General features: G+C 46.4%; 1 protein-coding gene across 5 annotated transcripts in view; it reads left to right on the top strand.

Annotated features, from left to right (window-relative positions):
- JAKMIP3 (Janus kinase and microtubule interacting protein 3) overlaps positions 1-25,422 on the top strand; it is a 377,626-nt gene that overhangs the window by 248,996 nt on the left and 103,208 nt on the right. For all 5 annotated transcript variants that reach the window (XM_063962183.1, XM_063962186.1, XM_063962185.1 and 2 more), the window contains 5 exons: positions 5,208-5,324; positions 7,389-7,535; positions 14,049-14,180; positions 16,807-16,842; positions 20,161-20,220. In XM_063962183.1, coding sequence (XP_063818253.1) covers positions 5,208-5,324; positions 7,389-7,535; positions 14,049-14,180; positions 16,807-16,842; positions 20,161-20,220 — 492 coding nt within the window. The remainder of the gene's footprint in view (positions 1-5,207; positions 5,325-7,388; positions 7,536-14,048; positions 14,181-16,806; positions 16,843-20,160; positions 20,221-25,422) is intronic.

Raw genomic sequence — 25,422 nt, 5'->3', positions numbered from 1 at the left:
GGACGAGGAGAGTGGGAGCAGAGGCTGGGTAGGCAGTCAATAGTTCTACAGTGTTTAGACAGTCAATAGGCTGACACCACATGGTCAACATGCATTAGCTCAACATGGTCATTAGGTCGACCTATGAAAAGTCGACAGTGCTTATGGTTGACAGGTAGAATAGGTAAACAGGTTCAAATGGTAAACAGGCCAATGGTCGACACACATGTTCGACATTAGTTTTTTTGGGGGGGTTTAACTTTTTCAACTTTTTCATTCTTTACCATCCACGTGGACTAGTAACCTGTGCCAAGCGTAGTGGTAGCAGAGCGAAACATGGTGAGCAAAGCAAGCCATGAGAGGGAACACGATGCACTAATTTGGGGTCCACACTCTCAGATGGTGAAAACAACACCAAAAAATTGAAAAAATTTTATGTCGACTTTTTTCTGTCGTCCATTTTCCATGTTGTCCTTTTCGCATGTCAACCTTTTGTACCTCTCGACCGTTTCCAGTGTTGACCTTTCATATGTCGACCTAATGACCATGTCGACCATTTGTACATGTCAACCTTATCACTGTCGACCATGTGGCGTCAGCCTAATGATTGTAGACCTTCTTACTGTAGATCTATTGATCCGTAACCCAGAGACTGAGAGCATGTCACCTCCAAAGTCAGGCTCCTCGGCGTGTCCACTGATCTGGTGTCACCACTCTGGCATCCTCAGGCAGAATCCGGGTGGCCCAATCCATGCTTGACTGGGTGCTTCGGGAGCTGTGGGCCATGGAGGAAGCCCTGGCCCCATAGCAGCCGCACCCCTTGCATCTACGGTAGTTATGCCACTGCTTATAAGTATGTTACAGGTCATCATTTTTATATATATATATATATAGATATAGATATAGATATAGATAGATAGATAGATAGATAGATAGATAGATAGATAGATAGATAGATATATTTGTTTATTTCTGTTTTCTTTTTCTTTTACGTGCAAATGTACAGAGGAGCCAAGTCAGAACACAAAACTAATTATTATTGGCTTACATATATATCTTATCTAGAATTATTTTAAAAACGACTTCTTTTTATCCCTATTGATTGTCGAAAATTTGCAAATTATCAAAAAATAAATTTTGGCCAAGCTTTGTTGACAAAAATTGCTTGCCATAAACAGGAAAAGCAACTCTTACAGATGAATAATGCGTCTGTTCAATCCAAGCAATGATTTATTTTAATTGACAAATCTTTTACGCTAAAAAAGGTTACTCCTATACGCAAAGCTTCAGCAGGCGCATTGATGATAAATATTTCTATACTGTTGCCTGACATTTATGTGATATGTATTTCTTAAGCTGAACAGCTTTTTTTTTTACATTATATATATATATATATATATAATGGAATATGCTACGCACCTAAACAAAACATTATAGATTAGTCCTGCTTGCTTTCCTGTAGGTGGTGCACATGCCTTGAGTAAGACTGTTAGGGCATATTACTAAGGAGCGATTTGTCAAAGCAACCAATCGTCAGTAGCTCTGACAGATTGTTTTAAATCAGAAATAGACCTAAACAAGCCTGGTCGGCAAACCGCGCCTTAGTAAATGCCCTTTCTAGTTGTGCATATCGATTGCTCTTAGTGGATTCCATTTTTAACAGCCCAAAAACTGTCTTAAGATCTATTGATTTGCAGGAAAGCCTCCATACTTTTAAAGCCATGATAATAAAGTTTCTACATAGTTATTTACTGTATTATATTAATACAATAGCAATATAATTTCTTAAGCTGGGGTCTAAAATGGAAATATCCTGACCTCATCAAGTGCACGAGCTAGCACGAGAGAGAAGGTTTACAAACATCCAGAGAAGACAACGGGAGGCGTCATTTATACCGATGCCATCTGTTATGGGTATTGCCATTACTTGGTCAGAGCGGTGGGAGGGCGTGGATCATTGCTCTATGCAATGTGGGACCGGTACGTCAATTGGGCAGCTTATGCGTATATATATGCAAAACTGAAAGTTCATTTTTGCAAGAGGGTTTATTCCATTCATATAAATGATACAGTGATATTGGGCCTGAGATGTGCAATTATTGGCCAATAGCTCATGCATATTAGTTTTACTGCGCATGGGTGGCGATGGTCTTGATACCGCGTCACAGAGATGATTGACAGTCAGGCATCGTATGGGGGTGGTTATGGCGATTGGTGGGAAAATGCAGGTGTGACGTGACTGTTTTAGGGCGTGTCTCAGCCTGCGATTGCAATACCGTACACAACTGCAATGGCTCCGGCATCTCACTTCCTGCGGCCATGATGCGCAAACACAGAGCTACTGAGATCTGCGGCCTTTGCTATGTGCCCTTTGTACATATGTTCCTGATTAAAAAATAGTCTGCAGAGGCTTTTTAGCTGTACAAAACCGGGCAAATAGCTGCACCATATTAGAAGTGGCAGCACTTGTAACAGGAGCGCTATTTTCTATGAGCTATTTCTTGCTCAGACTAGAGGCACATTTTTAAAAAAATTTGAAATGAAAGGCGTCCTCTATTTGTCATTACTTTTGTCATTTATATCGTGGATAGATAGATAAATAGGGGTATATTTAATTTCCTACGGAAATGATCCGACAGGTCAGCATTCAATGCCGCAGCCAAACCCGACAGGTTTGGCCCGTTCCCGACAATGCCAATCTGACTTTTTTTAAAGTTGGATTGACATTGTCGGAAACGGGGCTAAAACCTGTCGGGTATGGCCGCGCTTCTGACAGCAAACGTCCACGAATTCCCGACTTGTCGTAAAAAAACAGCCGCCATTGAATAGGTCGGAACCCCTTCCGATCTAAACCTGTCGGAAACTGCCGTCTTTACGACAAGACGGCAGTTTCTGACAATAATTGAATACAACCCATTGTAGCTGTATTTTAGGAGAAAAAAAGTTTACATTAATATGATAGAAAGATGAAATCAGAGATGACCAGGGGCGGCTCCAGACATGAGGCTATAGCACATAGGGGAGCCACACCAATTGTCACTCCAAACACTGGCAAACATCGCCTGCTGGGACTCACTGGCAGTTGGTGTGACTCCCCTATTTGAATTTTGGACTGTGCTTTAGCCCCTGCTCTGCAACTGCCACTGGCGATGACACTTTTATTTACTTTTGTAGACATGCGTAATACACTCATTCAGTTAAGCACCGTGAAAGTTTGTACTAGTGTATTAAGTTCACACTGTACATGGGGTGTAAAACAAATGTATATCTGGATTTCTCCAGCTGGCAAATGGCGCCCAATGTGTTTCTAAATTTTTAAAATGTATTGTCCTTCCGCGAAGCAAATGTTCAAAGTGGAATCCATTATAATTACAGTGGCACTGTCTCTCATATTCTGCATATCTTTACTGGGTATGGATCATTAGGTTGACCAATATTAGATTGACAGTCACTCGTCGACCCATATGGTGGTCGACATGCACATGGTCAAAAGGTCAATAGGTCAACATGGAAAAGGTACAGTAGCAGTGGTGCAAGTAGAAATATTTTCTTAGTGTAGTGGTACTGAGTGCCGAAAAATGGTGATGTGTTGTGAGGGGGCGTGACCACATGCTGCTAGTGGGAGTGGCTACATGACACTAGCGGCGTGGCCACACGACACAGCCCCCTTTTATTTTGGAATCTGGAGGCAAGGCTAAAAAATATATAGTAATGCCTCCATTGTAATAGAAATACTGTATATAGTGATACCTCCAGTATAATAGAAATATACAGTAATGCCCCCAATTTAATAACAAAATATAGTAATGCCTCCATTATAGCAGGAAAATACAGCCACTGTCGCACTCCCAGTAACCCTGACAAAGTGGGAGGAGCCGTCATGCTGCCAAGCACCATGGTCTTGTTGCTTTGTTGCACATTATAATTGTGGTAATGGCAAAGTGTGTGGCAGGTGGTACTGCGTACCCGCTGCCAAATTCTTAAGGGTACACTGTACCCGAGCGTTCCCGCATACTTGCACCGCTGTACAGTAGACACCTGAAAAGATCAACAGGTATAAAAGGTTGACACAGTGAAAAGGTCGACATGGAAATGGTCGACACACAAAAACGTCAACACAGGTTGTTTATGCAATTTTTTGTGTCATTTTGAATGTTTAACCACATGTGACCCCTATTAGTGCATTGCGTTCGCTCGCCCTGCAAGGGCAAGATTCCTCGCTTCGCTGGCCCTGCACTCAGCACAGGTTTATATTCCTAATCGCAGTCCACGTGGATGGTAGAGGATGAAAATGTTGAAAAAAAAACCCGAAAAACTTGTGCTGACCATATGTGTGTTGACCATTTGCACCTGTCGACCTTAAGCACTATTGACCTTTTAAATGTCAACCTATTGACCATGTCGAACTATTGTACCTCTTAACCTATTGCCTGTCGCCCTTATATGGGCCGACATTGACTGCCGACATATTTACAGTCGACCTGTCGTCCGGATACCATCTTTACAAACTCTTCTAAGCTTTAATATCATGCGCTTTGTTTATTTTTATTTGCTAAATAAGTTTCATTGAAAACAAATGCGCTTTGTTGTGTTGGCGCTAATCAAGGCTCCGCGTTGCCAGCTGTCATCGTGCTGCTTTATTTCTTTCTTTTTTACCTCATCGAGCTAAACAACCTGATTATTAGGGTTGTTGACCCAAAGTCTCTCCTGTACCAGTTGTATGATGGAATCAGATACAGTATTAAAGCTGCATTTTGGAGTCGGTCTACCACCGTTGGGATAAAGGGTTTACCACCACCTATCAATATCTAGCAAAGGCATAACCAACACAAGTGACCGGTTTTATGCCATTCGTGTCTGTTGGGTCCAGTCGTCATTAGAGGCAGCTGTATTTGATCATAAAAATCATTTTGCTGTTGCAGAATAGAAAAGCCTTTGGGTGAGTAATGCGGCAGAAATGTAATCTGTACTTTTTCTTAGCCGGAAGAACAAGTTTTGCTTTGTAGACGTCAGTGACTTTAATGGTTTTAATGTTTCATTTGATGTCTGTGGCTTCTTTGTGCTTTCATCGACTTTCCCCTGGTGTCCTCATCTTTCACATGCTCCACTTTTACTTTAAAGGTCCGATGCTTGGTGGATGTCAGAGCGTTCTGGATGATCATGTTTTCGTGCACTCAATGTGCAATAGTTTTCAATGTCCAGTTATTTGCAGTGGATCTTTGTTTCAGGAACAGTTGGATGAAAAGGATGCGCGCCGATTCCAACTAAAAATTGCAGAGTTAAGCGCAATTATCCGGAAATTGGAAGACCGCAATTCTTTACTGTCTGAAGAGAGAAACGAACTGGTATGTACAGTGTATTACTGTATTGGATTTCTGTGTTCAAGAACATTCTCTGACTTGGATGCAGATATGTCATCATACATCTTGCCTCAATATGCCATGCAACGGGAGATGCCTGTTGCGAGTGAGCCGCCAGGTCCTCAGCTACTCTGCTAGCATCGGACATTTATTTTTGCCTGAAAATGCGTCTTAGATGTAACGCAATGTGGCTAGGACGCACCAGGAGACTGTGCTGATTTGACATGCAAAACTTGTATATCTGTATGCTGCTGAGTCTTTATGTGAAGCCCAACAGAAATTTGTATGGAAGAAAGCCACGACTACTGCATTGTAGCATTTCGTATTCAGATTCAGAGACTCAGTCGCTCACAGGTATACAAGTGTCATCTTGTGTAATCAGTACAGTCTTCTGGGGGTAAATTTACTAAGATGGGAGTTCTATTTAAGATGGGATGTTGCCCATAGCAAACAATCAGATTCCAGGTATTATCTTCTAGATGGTGATAGATAAATGAGAAGTAGAATCCCATCTTAAACAGAACTCCCATCTTAGTAAATTTTCCCCCTGGTGCTTCCTAGTTGCATTTCAAGTCTAAGATAAATTTTGGGCAAAAAGAAAGAGTTATGGTAAAACTTACCGTCGTTAACTCTTTTTCTTCGAGGTCCATGGGATCCACAGGCTTAACCCTGGTCTCCACTAGATCATACCTCAAGGTTAACCCTGTGGTGACCATGGACCCGAAGAAGAAAAGAAAGCGTTATGGTAAAACTTACCTTCGGAGGTCCATTGGGGTATGATCTGGTGGAGAATAGGGCTAACCCTGTGGAGACCATGGACCCGAAGAAGAAAAGAAAGCGTTATGGTAAAACTTACCTTCGGAGGTCCATTGGGGTGTGATCTGGTGGAGAACAGGGTTAACCCTGTGGAGACCATGGACCTTGAAGAAGAAAAACAAAGATGCCAGACGCTGGCAGAGTCTCACAGGACCTGGTGTGCCAAAAAGGGCTGTTTGGCATAACTGTGTATGAGGACAAATCTGTAGTATCTAATAATGCACATTGCGATTAAGATGGGACATGGTCAAGATGCCGGCAAGATGCCGGCTGTCTGGATCCCGGCTGTCAGAATACCGAGGCCAGAATCTCAACAGCCATCAGAATGCCGACACCAGGATCCCGAAAAGATCAGGAGACCAACACCGCAATCCAGATAGCCGGTATCCCGACCATAAGTATAGCGGATGGATTAGGGCCGGTGGGTAGGGAAGGTTAGGTTTAGGGTGTGGATGAGGGTTAGGCTGAGGGGAGGGGAGTTAGGCACCATCGGGGGGAGGTTAGGTTTAGGCACTAAGGGGGGAGGGTTAGGCTGCGGGTAAGGGGGGTTAGGTTTAGGCACCACAGGGGGGAGGTTAGGGTCAGGCACTACGGGAGGAGGTTAGGGTCAGGCTGCGGAAAGGGCGGGTTAGGAGGTAGGGGAGTCTTACCTCCCCCTGTCGGGATTTACACTATCGGGATGTCGGCATCCCGTCATCCAGGATATTATACTGAATCCTCTGACATTCTCCTTTAAACTATATATCTCTCCCTTTCTTATCTCATGTCCTCTGATACCCAATCTCAGGCATTCTGTTAAGATTTATTAAACCGTGAGGTTACGTGAAGGTGTTGCCTAGAAACCAAATCATTCTAACTTTTATTTTATAGATTGTACTAAATAAGTTATAGCTAGAATCTGATTAGTTGCAATGGGCAATACTTCCACTTGCCTGTTTTAGAAGGTTTGATAAATCTCCCCCTTATTTTGGGTGTGTCATCAACATGTTGTACAATTTACCGCTAACCCTACTCGTACGACTTTCGTTGAGTGTCCGGTTGTTCGGTTAGTTGTATGTTCATATTTCTTTAAGGAAAGTTTGGCTGGAAACGGAGCCGGTGTTTTCACCAGTCTTAAAGTGAGCAGGGAAAGCAGTTGGTAGTAGAAAGAGCAGGGTCTCCAGACAGCGCAAAGTTACCCAAACACCTTCCTGTTACTTTCTTCTCAAAAATGACAGTCATTTTGTGTTCCAGTTAAAACGTCTAAGAGAAGCAGAGAGTCAATATAAGCCTATCCTGGACAAAAACAAACGCCTCAGTCGGAAGAATGAAGAAATGTCCAATTCCTTACGACGTTTGGCGAACAAGTTAAAGTTTTTAACACAAGAAAACATAGAAATGGTGGGTAGATTATTCCCTAATAAAATAAATGAGTATTACATGTTCTGTAAATTACACTGACACATGTCACACACTATTCCATCTTTAATAGAGAAAACTCTCTTTCTCTGACGTCCTAAGTGGATGCTGGGACTCCATAAGGACCATGGGGAATAGCGGCTCCGCAGGAGACTGGGCACAACTAAAGAAAGCTTTAGGACTACCTGGTGTGCACTGGCTCCTCCGACTATGACCCTCCTCCAGACCTCAGTTAGAATCTTGTGCCCGGCTGAGCTGGATGCACACTAGGGGCTCTCCTGAGCTCCTAGAAAGAAAGTATATTTAGGTTTTTTATTTTACAGTGAGATCTGCTGGCAATAGACTCACTGCAGCGAGGGACTAAAGGGAGAAGAAGCGAACCTACCTAACAGGTGGTAGTTTGGGCTTCTTAGGCTACTGGACACCATTAGCTCCAGAGGGATCGACCGCAGGACCCGACCTTGGTGTTCGTTCCCGGAGCCGCGCCGCCGGCCCCCTTACAGAGCCAGAAGCAAGAAGTGTTCCGGAAAATCGGCGGCAGAAGACTTCTGTCTTCAACAAGGTAGCGCACAGCACTGCAGCTGTGCGCCATTGCACCTCATGCACACCTCACACTCCGGTCACTGATGGGTGCAGGGCGCTGGGGGGGGGCGCCCTGAGGGCAATATAAGACACCTTGGCTGGCAAATCATCACAATATATAGTCCCAGGGCTATATATGTGATAAATTACCCCTGCCAGAATCCATAAAAAAGCGGGAGAAAAGTCTGCCGAAAAAGGGGCGGGGCTATCTCCCTCAGCACACTGGCGCCATTTTTTCTTCACAGTGCAGCTGGAAGACAGCTCCCCAGGCTCTCCCCTGTAGTTTTCAGGCTCAAAGGGTTAAAAAGAGAGGGGGGGGGGCACTAAATTTAGGCGCAATATATGTATACAAGCAGCTATTGGGGGAAAAATCACTCAGTTATAGTGTTAATCCCTGCATTATATAGCGCTCTGGTGTGTGCTGGCATACTCTCTCTCTGTCTCCCCAAAGGACTTGTGGGGTCCTGTCCTCAGTCAGAGCATTCCCTGTGTGTGTGCGGTGTGTCGGTACGGCTGTGTCGACATGTTGGATGAGAAAGGTTACGTGGAGGCGGAGCAGAGGCCGATAAATGGGATGTCGCCCCCTGTGGGGCCGACACCAGAGTGGATGGATAGGTGGAAGGTATTAACCGACAATGTCAACTCCTTACATAAAAGGCTGGATGACGTAACAGCTGTGGGACAGCCGGCATCTCAGCCCGCGCCTGCCCAGGCGTCTCAAAGGCCATCAGGGGCTCAAAAAAACGCCTGTTACCTCAGATGGCAGACACAGATGTCGACACGGAGTCTGACTCCAGTGTCGACGAGGTTGAGATATATACACAATCCACTAGGAACATCCGTTACATGATCTCGGCAATGAAAAATGTGTTACACATTTCTGACAGGAACCCAAGTACCACATAAAAGGGGTTTTATTTTGGGGGAGAAAAAGCAGCCAGTGTTTTGTTCCCCCATCAGATGAGTGAATGAAGTGTGTAAAGAAGCGTGGGTTCCCCCGATAAGAAACTGGTAATTTCTAAAAAGTTACTGATGGCGTACCCTTTCCCGCCAGAGGATAGGTCACGTTGGGAGATATCCCCTAGGGTGGATAAGGCGCTCACACGTTTGTCAAAAAAGGTGGCACTGCCGTCTTAGGATACGGCCACCTTGAAGGAGCCTGCTGATAAAAGGCAGGAGGCTATCCTGAAGTCTGTATATACACACTCAGGTTCTATACTGCGACCTGCAATTGCCTCAGCATAAATAGTGCTGCTGCAGCGTGGTCTGATACCCTGTCAGATAATATTAATACCCTAGACAGGGATAATATTTTGCTAACATAGAGCATATTAAAGACGTCGTCTTATATATGAAGGATGCACAGAGGGATATTTGCCGGCTGGCATCCAGAATTAATGCAATGTCCATTCTGCCAGGAGGGTATTAGAAACCCGGCAGTGGACAGGTGATGCTGCCTTTAAAAGGCACATGGAGATTCTGCCTTATAAGGGTGAGGAATTGTTTGGGGATGGTCTTTGGGACCTCGTATCCACAGCAACAGCTGGGAAGAAATTTTTTTACCTCAGGTTTCCTCACAGCCTAAGAAAGCACCGTATTTTCAGGTATAGTCCTTTCGGCTTCAGAAAAGCAAGCGGGCCAAAGGCGCTTCCTTTCTGCACAGAGACAAGGGAAGAAGGAAAAAGCTGCACCAGACAGCCAGTTCCCAGGATCAAAAATCTTCCCCCGCTTCCTCTGAGTCCACCGCATGACGCTGGGGCTCCACAGGTGGAGACAGGTGCGGTGGGGGCGCGTCTCGGGAACTTCAGGGACCAGTGGGCTTGCCCACAGGTGGATCCCTAGGTTCTGCAAGTAGTATCACAGGGATACAGGCTGGAGTTCGAGGCGACTCCCCCTCGCCGTTACCTCACATCAGCCTTGCCTGCTGCCCTCGGAGAAAGGTAGTACTGGCGGCAATTCACAAGCTGTACTTCCAGCAGGTGAAATCAAGGTACCCCTCCTTCAACAAGGCCGGGGTTACTATTCCAAAATGTTGTGGTACCGAAACCAGACGGTTCGGTGAGACCCATTCTAAAATTGAAATCCTTGAACACTTATATACGAAGGTTCAAGTTCAAAATGGAATCGCTCAGGGCGATTATTGCAAGCCTGGAGAATTTCATGGTATCACTGGACATCAAGGATGCTTACCTGCATGTCCCTATTTACCCTCTTCACCAGGAGTACCTCAAAATTGTGGTACAGGATTGTCATTACCAATTCCAGACGTTGCCGTTGGTCTGTCCCCGGCACCGAGGGTATTTACCAAGGTAATGGCCGAAATAATTATCCCGTACTTGGACGATCTCCTTATAAAGGCGAGGTCCAGGGAGCAGTTGTTCGTCGGAGTAGCACTATCTCGGGAAGTGCTACAACAGCACGGCTGGATTCTGATTCCAAAGTCGCAGCTGGTTCCTACGACGCATCTACTGTTCCTGGGTATGGTTCTGGACACAGAACAGGATAAAAAGGGTTTCTCCCGGAGGAGAAGTCCAAGGAGTTGTCGTCTCTAGACAGAGACCTCCTAATACAAATACAGGTGTCGGTGCATCAATGCGCGCGAGCCCTGGGAAAGATGGTAGCTTCTTACGAAGAAATTCCATTCGCCAGGTCCCATGCAAGGATCTTCCAGTGGGATCTGTTGGACAAGTGGTCCGGGTCGCATCTTCAGATGCATCGGCGGATAACCCTGTCTCCAAGGGCCAGGGTGTCGCTGTTGTGGTGGCTGCAGAGTGCTCATCTTCTAGGGGGCCGCAGATTCGGCATACAGGACTGGGTCCAGGTGACCACGGATGCCAGCCTTCGAGGCTGGGGGGCAGTCACACAGGGAAGAAACTTCCAAGGACTATGGAAAAGTCAGGAGACATGAATATTCTGAAACTAAGGGCCATTTACAATGCCCTAGGTCAGGCTAGACCCCTGCTTCAACACCGGCCGGTGCTGATCCAGTCAGACAACATCACGGCGGTCGCTCATCTAAACCGACAGGGCGGCACAAGAAGCAGGATGGCGATGGCAGAAGCCACAAGGATTCTCCGATGGGCGGAAAATCATGTGTTAGCACTGTCAGCAGTGTTCATTCCCGGAGTGGACAACTGAGAAGCAGACTTTCTTAGAAGACACGACCTCCACCCGGGAGAGTGGGGACTTCATCCAGAAGTCTTCCAAATGATTGTACACCGTTGGGAAAGGCCACAGGTGGACATGATGGCGTCCCGCCTCAACAAAAAGCTACAAAGATATTGCGCCAGGTCAAGGGACCCTCAGGCGATAGCTGTGGACGCTCTGGTAACACCGTGGGTGTACCAGTCGGTGTATGTGTTCCCTTCTCTGCCTCTCTTACCCAGGGTAATGAGAATAATAAGAAAGAGAGGAGTAAGAACTATACTCATTGTTCCGGGTTGGCCAAGAAGAGCTTGGTACCCAGAACTCCAAGAAATGATCTCAGAGGACCCATGGCCTCTGCCGCTCAGACAGGACCTGCTGCAGCAGGGGGCCTGTCTGTTCCAAGACGTACCGCGGCTGCGTTTGACGGCATGGCGGTTGAACGCCGGATCCTGAAGGAAAAGGGCATTCCGGAGGAAGTTATCCCTACGCTATTTAAAGCTAGGAAAGAAGTGAACGCAAACCATTATCACCGCATATGGCGGAAATATGTTGCGTGCTGTGAGGCCAGTAAGGCCCAAAGGAGAAATTTCAGCTAGGTCAATTTCTGCACTTCCTACAGTCAGAGGTGACTATGGGCCTAAAATTGGGTTCCATTAAGGTCCAGATTTCGGCTCTATCGATTTTCTTCCAAAATAGAACTGGCTTTACTGCCTGAAGTTCAGACTTTTGTTAAGGGAGTGCTGCATAGTCAGCCCCCGTTTGTGCCTCCAGTGGCACCGTGGGATCTCAACGTGGTGTTGGATTTCCTAAAGTCGCATTGGGTTGAGCCACTTAAATCCGTGGAGCTACAATACCTCACGTGGAAAGTGGTCATGCTGTGGGCCTTGGCGTCGGCCAGGCGTGTATCAGAATTGACGGCTTTGTCATACAAAAGCCCTTATCTGTATTTTATATGGATAAGGCGGAATTGAGGACTCGTTCCCAATTCCTTCCTAAGGTGGTATCAGTTTTTCATGTGAACCAACCTATTGTGGTGCCTGCGGCTACTTGGGACTTGGAGGATTCCAAGTTACTGGACGTAGTCAGGGCCCTGAAATGTATATGTTTCCAGGACGGCTGGAGTCAGGAAAACTGACTCGCTATTTATCCTGTATGCACCCAACAAGCTGGGTGCTCCTGCTTCTAAGCAGACTATTGCTCGCTGGATCTGTAACACGATTCAACTTGCACATTCTGCGGCTGGACTGCCGCACCCTAAATCTGTAAAAGCCCATTCCACGAGGAAAGTGGGCTCTTCTTGGGCGGCTGCCCGAGGGGTCTCGGCTTTACAAATTTGCTGAGCTGTTACTTGGTCGGGTTCAAACATTTTTGCAAGAGTCTACAAGTTTGATACCCTGGCTGAGGAGGACCTAGAGTTTGCTCATTCGGTGCTGCAGAGTCATCCGCACTCTCCCGCCTGTTTGGGAGCTTTGGTATAATCCCCATGGTCCTTACGGAGTCCCAGCATCCACTTAGGACGTCAGAGAAAATAAGATTTTACTCACCGGTAAATCTATTTCTCGTAGTCCGTAGTGGATGCTGGGCGCCCATCCCAAGTGCGGATTGTCTGCAATACTTGTTTATAGTTATTGCCTAACTAAAGGGTTATTGTTGAGCCATCTGTTGAGAGGCTCAGTTATATTTCATACTGTTATCTGGGTATAGTATCACGAGTTATACGGTGTGATTGGTGTGGCTGGTATGAGTCTTACCCGGGATTCAAAATCCTTCCTTATTGTGTCAGCTCTTCCGGGCACAGTATCCTAACTGAGGTCTGGAGGAGGGTCATAGTGGGAGGAGCCAGTGCACACCAGGTAGTCCTAAAGCTTTCTTTAGTTGTGCCCAGTCTCCTGCGGAGCCGCTATTCCCCATGGTCCTTACGGAGTCCCAGCATCCACTACGGACTACGAGAAATAGATTTACCGGTGAGTAAAATCTTATTTTATGTCACTCTACGGGGTAAATTTACTAAAGCTTCTAAAAGTGAAAAGAAGTGATGTTGCCCATAGCAACCTATCAGATTTTCAAGAATGCAATAAAGAAATAATGGAGAGAATATGATTGGTTGCTATGGGCAACATCACCAATTTTCAGTTTTAGAAGCTTTAGTTACCACTACATGTTTATCCTAAAAGCAGTGGCAAACACAGGATTTCTAGAGAGGGGTTTCCAAATGCGATCTGCAATATCCCGCTCTGCGGAACATGGAACACAGTATAGTTGATCTGTAGTATAAGCTGTATCAAACATATTTAAATAATATAAATAAGATAAGTGGTCAGGAAAAGGTTAAACATACTATAATGAGTAAATGCACAAACATTATAGAACCAGTACTGCACTTTCTAAGCACACATTCTCCCACCTCATGGTAAGGCTCCTGTCCCTTCTTACTGGTAGCTACTCTTTGGTTCACTGCACTAAATGAGGCCTCAGAGCCACACACACAGCAAACTTGGTTGAAAAATCTGCTAGCACTGGGCATGTGCAGCAGCTCTGCATGATGCGGCGGCAGCTCTAGTAATCATATTATATACCATTGGTATTGTTATCATCATTTTCCACTTGACAAGAGGAGGGAGGTTTCTGGGCAACCGGAACAACCCCCCCCCCCCCCCCTCCCTCATTTGCCTATGAAAAGGGATATACCAGTGATGTCATTTTGCAAAGAAAGTATATGTTTTGTGTTTATCGGTTTTGTGTTTTCTGCAACTGTATCTTATTTAGAGACAAAAGGTTGGTACCATTAGGAGGCCAAGCTCTTTGAATGACCTGGACCGAAGTCGAGACGAGAGAGAGATTGACTTTCTAAGGCTACAAATGAATGAACAACAAATAATTATTGATGAACTATCTAAGGTGAGACAAACAATGACGGTAGCCACAGGCTCACCCAACAAATGTGAGAACTCAGCTGAATGTACTGTACTTGGGAGGTCCTTCCGAGTTGTTCGCTCGCAAGGCGATTTTAGCAGAGTTGCTCACGCTAAGCCGCCGCCTACTGGGAGTGAATCTTAGCATCTTAAAATTGCGAACGAAGTATTCGCAATATTGCGATTACACACCTCTGAGTAGCAGTTTCTGAGTAGCTTCAGACTTACTCGGCATCTGCGATCAGTTCAGTGCTTGTCGTTCCTGGTTTGACGTCACAAACACTCCCAGCGTTCGCCCAGACACTCCTCCGTTTCTCCGGCCACTCCTGCGTTTTTTCCGGAAACGGTAGCGTTTTTTCCCACACGCCCATAAAACGGCCTGTTTCCGCCCAGTAACACCCATTTCCTGTCAATCACATTACGATCGCCAGACCGATGAAAAAGCCGTGAGTAAAATTACTAAGTGCATAGCAAATTTACTTGGCGCAGTCGCAGTGCGGACATTGCGCATGCGCATTAAGCGGAAAATCGCTGCGATGCGAAGATTTTTACCGAGCGAACAACTCGGAATGAGGGCCTTGGCTCCTTGCAACCTTTTACTGATACGATTTGCAAGGAGCTCACTTGCTTGATTATCAGAATTGTTACCTGTGTGTGTTATAAGAAAGCTGTATGACTCCTGTGAAATGGTTTGTAATGCCATGAGGACATAATTACCTGCTGGTAAGCCACAAAGTGACAGAGATAAAGCTAGGTCTGGGTGTCACACAGCCAGAAGGTCTGGTAAGGTACAGCATATGATTTGGGGGTTGCTCAACTGTTAAAAACACAAATACTTTAACAAAATGACCATTGATTATTGATTATTTTAGCAAATACAATTGTTAGCCTGGGTAAGAGAATGCCATATACCTGGGCTGTTGCCCAGCAAAGTTATTCAAGACTTCCCTAGTATTTCATGGTATTTTAGACACAAGCAGAGGGATTTAATGGAGTACAGGTTTGCTGGAGGTGCATGATGCTGGCCGATCTCCGATGTTTTCTTAAAGGAGCAATCACTTACAAGGCATGGTTTTGCCTTGTAAGTGTTTGCCCCTTTAAAAAACCATCCAATATCGTCAGACATCCCGCACATCCAGCGATCCTGTACTCCATTACATCCCACCAGAGGTGGCGCCTTTCTAGTGCTGTCAGCAGATTACATAATATTCCAAAGAGCAACAATGTTGACCATGCCTCTTATATAGGGAAAGAGGCACCTATTGATCAGAGCAATTTAACATACCTTGCTGCCAATGTTTCTGCACATAGGACCCTATTCAGTAAGGATTGCAAATTCTGCTTTTTAGCAGAGTTTGCAATCCTTTTGTTTGCATGCTGGGGGCCACCTAGGGCTGGATTAAGCCCTCGAAGGGCCCAGGGCACCCAAGACAGGAGGGCCCCCGACCCCCACCCGCAGACCACCAGCACCCCCGGCTGCACGCGCTGCTCACCTCCCCCGGTCACAGGCAACAGGAGCCGCGCTGCAGCAGGGAGAGAAGACACCAGGATTCCGGGGCAGGAGGGATCCACACTGCCGGGGGCGGAGTGCGGCTGTGCATGCGGTTTCCTCTCCCCCCTCCTCTCGGGCAGCACGGTCGGGGACTCCAGCCTCCACCGCCGTAAGCATCTCTCCTGGCAGCAGCGAAGGCTGAGATTGCTTGACTCAGTCCCCGACTGTGCTGCCCGATGAGGAAGCCGCATGCACAGCCACACTCCTCCCCGGCAGCGTGGATCCCTCCTGCCACGGCAACCTTAAAGTTGAAAGAGCAGTGGCCACCCTGGGCACCCCCCTTAATCCGGCTCTGGGGCCACCCACTGCAGGGCAAGGCCGCCCAGCATGCTAACCGCCGCCCTCCCTCTGCGACCATGCTGAAATTGCGGTTGCAACACAATTTCAGAGCCGCCATCTTTTAAATCGGAGCAGCTGCGTGTGACGTCACGCAGCCGCCCCAGTCACGCCCACACCAGGCCCCCCGTTTGCCCTGCCATGCCTCCATTTTCCTGACGCCGCCCCCGCAATGCTCCATCTCCGCCAAGGAAATGGAGCGTTGCCGCCGCCCTCCCCCGCTGCAAATGCCTCTGCCTGATTGACACAGTAAATGCGAGCACATACACAGGACGGGCCCTGCGCTTGTGCCCGCATCATAATTGTCATTTTTGCGGTTGGCTCGCCAATTGCAATCCAATCTGAATACGGTCCTTAGTACATACCATCATTGGGGAACAGGAGAGAGGGGGCGGGGCTGAGTGGGGAGGGGGGGGGGGAGTGGAGAATGAGGTGACAATTTCAGAGACACTTTGGCCCAGAGTTCTCAAAGCTTGGAGAGAGATGACGTGAAGAGAGATAAAGTATCAACCAACCAGATCCTGGCACACTTTTCAAACACAGCTTGTAGAATGACAGTTAGTAGCTGATTAATTAGTACTATATATCTCTCCACTTTATCTCTCTCCAATCTTTGATAAATCTGGGCCACAGATACATTCAGACTTTAGAACTATATCACTACATGAAAACAGATTCAAACTTATTCTCATCTATTAAAAAAAAAAATGCTGTTTTTTTTCAGACATTGGAAACTGCGGGCTATGTGAAGAGCGTCATTGTAAGTATCAGTGTTATGTGAAATGGTTTTAAGATCTATACAGTTAAGTCTGTTTTAAAGTTATGTTAAATTGGGTATATGCATAAGCTGGGGAAATGACAGCTATTTCTCAGAAGTAATCAGTCTTGTGTTTCTCCCTTCATCCCAGAACAGACTTGTTATAAAGGTTTAGAGGAAGTGGCCTATCTGCATTGTTTAGTCCTGTTTGAAGACCCCTATTATACATATAACCTAATAATAAGCATTCAGCGATTTGGCTAGAGCAGCTCCTATGACATCTGTTCTGAAGATTAGATTGACAGAAGCTCCTATTGCAATTTAGGAAAGAATGACAGGACTTCCAACAAGCTGGACAGCTTTGACGTTGTCATGGTTTGCCAGAAACCAAGTAGCCAAACAGTTCTGAATGACCTTAAATAAAGTGACCATCACTGAACTCATAGCACTAAACCTTACAACTTGTCCTGCTGCAGATCACCTGAAGATAAAAATTACAGGAAAATGGTTTCTTATATGACAGGGGAACCAGGAAAGCAAAAAATAAAAAATAATAGTTGCTATACTAGTTCTAGCCACAAGATGGCATCCTATTCTTGAATTGCTTATGTATTTTTTTTCCTTTGTGACTAGCAGATTATTGTATGGAGCCCTGTGTCAGGGCCGTAACTAGGTGTGTGCGGAGGGGGCACCGCACATAGCGCTGCAGGGTAGGAGGCGCTCGGCGCGGCACTTGTCAATTATCTGTTTTAATTTCTTTCACTTGCAGCTTTCCTCCTTTTTGAAGCCCAGCATCTCCTGACCGCCCCTGTCTCCTACCCTGACCCCTTCTGTCACTAATACCTATACAAAATTCATGAACTCAACTTGAGATTTCTTTGTTATTCAAGCACACTTTCCTTTATTACATTTCAAGATGCTGATAAAACCGGGATTCAAACTCATTGCCTGCGGCATTGCATTCAGACAATCTATTCATTGAGCTATCTGCCCTTGCACAGAAAGGTAGATAATTCTAAGCTAGAGAATTCTAACTATTTGAAGATTACTTTCTACTTTGTAAAAAAATGATCAGCATTGCTGCTGAGCCGATCTATGTAGTGTGTGGCTGGAAGAGATTGGATGTGTGGCTGTACACTACAAAGATCTGCTCAGTTGCAATGCTGGTTATTTTTATACAAAGTACCAGTAGCTTCATATAGTGTTCATAGTTTTTATGTAGAATCAAATAGCTTAGTGAGTAGGGTGTTTGATTACAATTCAACAGGTTATAGGTTTGAATCCTGGGTATTGCAGTATATTGAAATGTGATATTTAATAAAGGGTATTATAACTGAATAGCATTGAGCTCTCAAGTTAAGTGCATGAATGTGATATAAAGAGGATTTGTGTCCAAATCCATTTTCTTGCTGTGGTCTATAAATGTGTGTGTGTGTATTATTTAGATTTGTGGGAAGGGGCATCATAGCATGGGCTTACTCTGGGATCAATCTTGTCATGCCCCTTCCCCACGAGGCATGCCCCTTATGTCTCTATTGGAAAAAAAGGGGGTGGGGGGCAATTCTCTCTCTGGCACAGGGCACCAAAAAAACTAGTTATGGCTCTGCCCTGTGCCCTGCTGTTTGGAATGTAGATGTTTATATATGCATGTTAAATTTATGCTTTCAAATATATATGAATATTACAATTAAATATGTGACAAAAGACAAAGACGGATTTTTCCCCAAGAACATATTGTGACTTGAGTCTACACGATTGGACCCTAATGGGCTGATTCTGAACTGGGAGCAAATAAAAACAGCAAGTAACTTTGTATCTGGAACAAACCATGTTGCAATACAGTTGGAGCAAATACATTTGTTATTTTTTGCATGAAGGGTAAACACTGGCAGCTTTTGCATGTAGCCCACAAATGCTGGACAGCTTTATTTTTACACTGAAATGTAAATTTGAGTTTGGACACGCCCCTCTCACTGATCATGTTACATCTGCTCACCTGCACTGCAGCATGGTTTTACCCAGGTGCAAAGTTACTTTTGTTTGCTTTGCTTCAGAGTCCCAACTCTGTATGCTGATTGCATTTATTTTATTGCCCTTTTGATTTTGTTTTCTGAATAGATCTGCTCCATAAATAACTGAATTAATAACAACACTAATGAAAAATAAAACCGCAGGGTCACTAATATTTGGCTAAAGCTGAATATCGTTTCCCAGGTTAGGTGGTAATCTAATCGGGATCCGGATTGAAAGTCGACAGTAACTAGGTCGACAATGTCTAGGTCGACCACTATTGGCCGACAGTAACTAGGTCGACAGGGTGTCTAGGTCGACAGGGTCTTTAGGTCGACATGTTCTAGGTCGACAGGTCAAAAGGTCGACATTAGTTTTTCACAATTTTTTCCTTTTTTTAACCTTTTCATACTTAACGATCCACGTGGACTACGATTGGAACGGTAATCTGTGCCGAGCGAAGCGGTAGCGGAGAGAAGGCACCATGCCCGAAGCATGGCGAGCGAAGCGAGCCATGCGAGGGGACGCGGTGCACTAATTGGGGTTCCCGGTCACTCTACGAAGAAAACGACACCAAAATAACATTAAAAACTCATGTCGACCTTTTGACCTGTTGACCTAGAACATGTAGACCTAAAGACCCTGTCGACCTAGTTACTGTTGACCAATAGTGGTCGATCTAGACATTGTCGACCTAGTTACTGTCGACTTTCAATACCACACCCAATCTAATCATACATTCTGGCTGTCCCCTCTGGGATGAGGCAGCTAGTTCGGCAATATCGGGGGGCATGGTGCAGTGTGAGGAGGCGTAGCAAGGGCGTGGTATCGGGCCGTGATGTCAAAGAGGGCGGGACCGTGATGGCAAATGGGGCAGGGCCGGGCTTGATTGCGGGATCACGTCATTGTTTACCCCCCACAATGCTGAGATCACTGCCATTGTGAGTGAGGGGGCGGGGCCACGATGACGCGATTCAGCACAAATCGCGCCATCAGACCCCTGCCGGACAGCGACAACTGCAGGGGATTGGGTAGCACTGGTGGAGATGCAGGCTGGGGGCATCCAGCCGGGAGACGTGTCCACTCTTCTGGGAGACCAGGAGCGCCACACGATTTTCCGGCCTGGGAAAGTAGCAAGTATGGTAGTAATTCTTCCTAAAAATAATTTGTTCCTTTTTCAATTTAGTGCAGGAATAAAATCATTAATACACACACGCACAAACAAAACCACCCAGCGAAGAGACGCTTATATTTCTCATACCAGCCTTACATTGGAAAACGACTCCTGACTCAATCAATTTCTATCCGCAGGACCGAGAAAAGCTTTTAAGATTTAGGAAGCAGCGGAAAAAAATGACAAAACTCCCTAAGGTAAAATACTTTTCCATTTTTATTGTTAAGAGTTTTATGTTCAGAACAAATGGTTTGAAAAATTTCTTCCTGTCTCTGCTAAGTGCGAGTTCCAAGCGCATTGCGTGCCATGGCGCACCGCCGTGCTAGTGCATTTTAGTCTTTTCTAAACCTTATGCATACGTGACACATGTAAGTAACTATCCAGTCATTCATTTTATAACTCTAAACAAGGCACTCCTTTTATAATGAGATGGGCTATATAAGCTTAACCAGCCGTATACTAATGTAATGCCATAACATCCATATTATAACAGCTTGTGTTATCATACTCACAGCTAGTTTATAGCAACAATCTAGGGGAAAAGCATCCTACTTTTTAAAATGTAGGCCCATATTTATCAAGCTTTGGAGAGTGATAAATTGCACGGTGTTAAAGTACCAACCAAGCAGCTCCTAACTGTCATTTTTCAAACACAGCCTGTAATATGACAGTTAGGAGCTGATTGGCTGGTACTTTATCACCGTGCAATTTATCACTCTCCAAGGTTTGATAAATCTGGGCCATATTTATTTATTTGTGTTATTCAAACAGTAAATCTATATAGTAGTTGTTATCATTATCAAATTCACCTTCAAAGTGGCCGCATCTGTACCCCAGAGCGGATCTCCACTCCAAGGCCAGATGAACAATGCGGTGAGTGGCAGGGGCGTAGCCAGAACTTTGTGGGTCCCATAGCAACATTTTGACGGGGCCCCCGTTCCAATGCTTCTGGAGAGACACTTCTCTGCAGCAGGTGTTAATTTTATGCCCTATAATAGTCCCTAGTTCATTTTCTGAACCATAGTAGAGCCTTATTTAATGTTATTCCCCATGGTAGTGTCCTAGTTTCTTTTATGAATCGCAGTAGTTCTTAAGTCCACCCTGTGTCACATTTCACAGCTGCCAGTACACATTATGCCGCACAGATCCCCCAATTCACATTATTATATATAGCGCTCCCCGTTCATATTGTGCCTCATTACAGTGCCCCGGTTCATATTATATAACATTATAATGCCCTCCAGTTCATTTTATACCACACTACAATGAGCAGGTCCAGGGACATACATAGATATATTGCAGGCCCCAAGGAAAAAGTTTGAAAGGACTCTTACATACCACATGATGGTGAAAAATGTATATAACACATGTAACTTTGTCATGGAAGGAGGGCCCCTCTCAGCTCTGGGCCCCATAGCAGCTGCAATCCCTGCACTTATGGTAGCTACGCCCTTGGTGAGTGGAACTTCAGCTCCAAGCCTCCACATAAAATTAGGCCCATCATCATAAGTATATTAGATTTCTAGTTTCCTCACAAAATTAGGCAATTTTCAGTCTATGGAGATCGTGTGGCTGATAGTGTAGGAGGACTCCACATCCACATGGCTCCGGACACACCCACACAGCACTGGCCACACCCACATGGCTCTGGCCACACCCACACAGCACTGGTCACCACTCCTCCGCATTTCAGAATAGGTCCATTACCATTTTGAAGCCCGGGCTCATATGGCCTCTAATCTGGCCTTGCTCTCTGGATGTATCTGTACATGCTGAATTGTGAGCGGAGCATATCTTGTGCTACTGTATGTAGTAGTCCAAATCTGTGCTTAAATATGCACTTGATCACAAGCATTTTGAGGGAGATTTACTAAGCTACGGGTTTGAAATCCTGGCAGGATTGCAGCAAATGCTGCATCCTGCCAATTTACTAACTAAGGGGCTAATTCAGGTTGGATCGCAAATCGCTTGTGCAGTGCCCATCCTGCGGTTGCGCCCTCACTTTCTGCGGAAGGACCACGTAAAATGCGATCGCCTCTACCTATCAATCAGGCAGAGGCGGTCGCATGGCGGGGAGAGGACGGCATCGCTCCATTTCCAGAGTGGAGACAGAGCGTTGTGGGGGTGGTGTGGAGCGAACAGGGGTGTGATCGTGGCGGCTGCCTGATGTCACACACAGCCACCGCCATTGAGAACATGGCGGCGGGCCCATAATCCCACCCATAACTGGCGAAAATCCACACTTTAGGCCAAAAAACTCCAGCCCCATATTTCCCCATTCTAAGTACACAAACCATCTGATAAACTGTCAAAGTGCCGGGATTTGAACCCACTACAAACCCATCACACACAAAAGAAAAAATGAGCTGCCTCTGAGAGGTGAGTCAATTTAAAGATCTTCACTTATCCCTGGGATCTGTGCAGCCTTATCCAGTGGTCGCTGCTTTACATCTGCAATCAGAAATTATGGGGCTCGGTGCTGACAAAAGAAGCAATGGTGGAGCTGCAGTGGGGGTAGGGCATCAATTGGCTTCAAATGATATGATACCAGAGCCCTGCCTCAGCCACCTCTGTATGATACATACAGCTCCCCCTCATTCACACACTGACATATACCCCAACCACCTCCCTCTCGCACATATACCCAGCCCTGCCCCAACCACCTCCGTTTCACACATATACCCCAGCCCTGCCCCAGCCATCTCCCTTTCACACATATACCGCAGCCTGCCCCATCCACCTCCTTCTCACACATATACCTCATCCCTGCCCCAGCTACCTCCCTCTCACACATATACCCGAGCCCTGCCCCATCCACCTTATTCTCACACATATATCCGAGCCCTGCCCCATCCACCTCCTTCTCACACATATACCCCAGCCCTGCCCCATCCACCTCCCTTTCACACATATGCCTCATCCCTGCTCCAGCCACCTCCCTCTCATAGACATATATACCACAGCCCTTCCCCATCCACCTCGCTCTCACAGACATATACCCAGCCCTGCCCCATCCACCTCCCTCTCACAGATATATACCCAGAGCTGCCCCATCCACCTCCCTCTCACAGACATATACCCAGCCCTGCCCCATCCACCTCCCTCTCACAGACATATACCCAGCGCTGCCCCATCCACCTCCCTCTCACAGACATATACCCAGCCCTGCCCCATCCACCTTCCTCTCACAGACATATACCCAGCCCTGCCCCATCCACCTCCCTCTCACAGACATATACCCAGCGCTGCCCCAGCTACCTCCCTCTCACACATATACCCGAGCCCTGCCCCATCCACCTTATTCTCACACATATATCCGAGCCCTGCCCCATCCACCTCCTTCTCACACATATACCCCAGCCCTGCCCCATCCACCTCCCTTTCACACATATGCCTCATCCCTGCTCCAGCCACCTCCCTCTCATAGACATATATACCACAGCCCTTCCCCATCCACCTCGCTCTCACAGACATATACCCAGCCCTGCCCCATCCACCTCCCTCTCACAGACATATACCCAGCGCTGCCCCATCCACCTCCCTCTCACAGATATATACCCAGAGCTGCCCCATCCACCTCCCTCTCACAGACATATACCCAGCCCTGCCCCATCCACCTCCCTCTCACAGACATATACCCAGCGCTGCCCCATCCACCTCCCTCTCACAGACATATACCCAGCCCTGCCCCATCCACCTTCCTCTCACAGACATATACCCAGCCCTGCCCCATCCACCTCCCTCTCACAGACATATACCCAGCGCTGCCCCATCCACCTCCCTCTCACAGACATATACCTCAGCCCTGCCCCATCCACCTCCTTCTCACAGACATATACCTCAGCCCTGCCCAATCCACCTCCCTCTCACAGACATATACCCAGCCCTGCCCCATCCACCTCCCTCTCACAGACATATACCCAGCCCTGCCCCATCCACCTCCCTCTCACAGACATATACCCAGCCCTACCCCATCCACCTCCCTCTCACAGACATATACCCAGCGCTGCCCCATCCACCTCCCTCTCACAGACATATACCCAGCGCTGCCCCATCCACCTCCCTCTCACAGACATATACCCAGCCCTGCCCCATTCACCTCCCTCTCACAGACATATACCCAGCGCTGCCCCATCTACCTCCCTCTCACAGACATATACCCAGCCCTGCCCCATCCACCTCCCTCTCACAGACATATACCCAGCCCTGCCCCATCCACCTCCCTCTCACAGACATATACCCAGCGCTGCCCCATCCACCTCCCTCTCACAGACATATACCTCAGCCCTGCCCCATCCACCTCCCTCTCACAGACATATACCCAGCCCTGCCCCATCCACCTCCCTCTCACAGACATATACCCAGCCCTGCCCCATCCACCTCCCTCTCACAGACATATACCCAGCGCTGCCCCATCCACCTCCCTCTCACAGACATATACCCAGCCCTGCCCCATCCACCTCCCTCTCACAGACATATACCCAGCCCTGGCCCATCTACCTCCCTCTCACAGACATATACCCAGCCCTGCCCCATCCACCTCCCTCTCACAGACATATACCTCATCCCTGCCCCATCCACCTCCCTCTCACAGACATATACCCAGCCCTGCCCCATCCACCTCCCTCTCACAGACATATACCTCATCCCTGCCACATCCACAACCCTGCCACCTCCCTCTTACACATATACAGTAGATATCATAGCCAGGGCCGAAACTAGGATTTTCGGCACCAGGGCAAGGAAGCAATTTGGTGCTCCACCCCCCCCCCCCCCCATCCACACACATACAAATAAAAATAAAATAAAATAAATAAAGAATAAATGAATAAAATATAATTAAATAAACAGAAAAAAGAAAGAAAGAAAAGGAATACAGGTTGAGTATCCCATATCCAAATATTCCGAAATACGGAATATTCCGAAATACGGACTTTTTTGAATGAGAGTGAGATAGTGAAACCTTTGTTTTTTGATGACTCAATGTACACAAACTTTGTTTAATACACAAAGTTATTAAAAAATATTGTATTAAATGACCTTTAGGCTGTGTGTATAAGGTGTATATGAAACATAAATGAATTGTGTGAATGTACACACACTTTGTTTAATGCACAAAGTTATTAAAAATATTGGCTAAAATGACCTGCAGGCTGTGTGTATAAGGTGTACATGTAACATAAATGCATTATGTGCTTAGACTTAGGTCCCATCACCATGATATCTCATTATGGTATGCAATTATTCCAAAGTACGGAAAAATCCGATATCCAAAATACGTCTGGTCCCAAGCATTTTGGATAAGGGATACTCAACCTGTAAAACATTCCAATACAAGGAGCATGGTTGTGACAGAGCCCATAATTGTGATGCCATACATTACAGTGATGATGCTTTGT

This window comes from Pseudophryne corroboree, chromosome 3 (genome assembly GCF_028390025.1).
Source record: "Pseudophryne corroboree isolate aPseCor3 chromosome 3, aPseCor3.hap2, whole genome shotgun sequence".
Classification (NCBI taxonomy): domain Eukaryota; kingdom Metazoa; phylum Chordata; class Amphibia; order Anura; family Myobatrachidae; genus Pseudophryne; species Pseudophryne corroboree.
The sequence above is the reverse complement of the archived record's forward strand: the minus strand, read 5'-3'. Positions and strand labels throughout refer to the sequence as shown.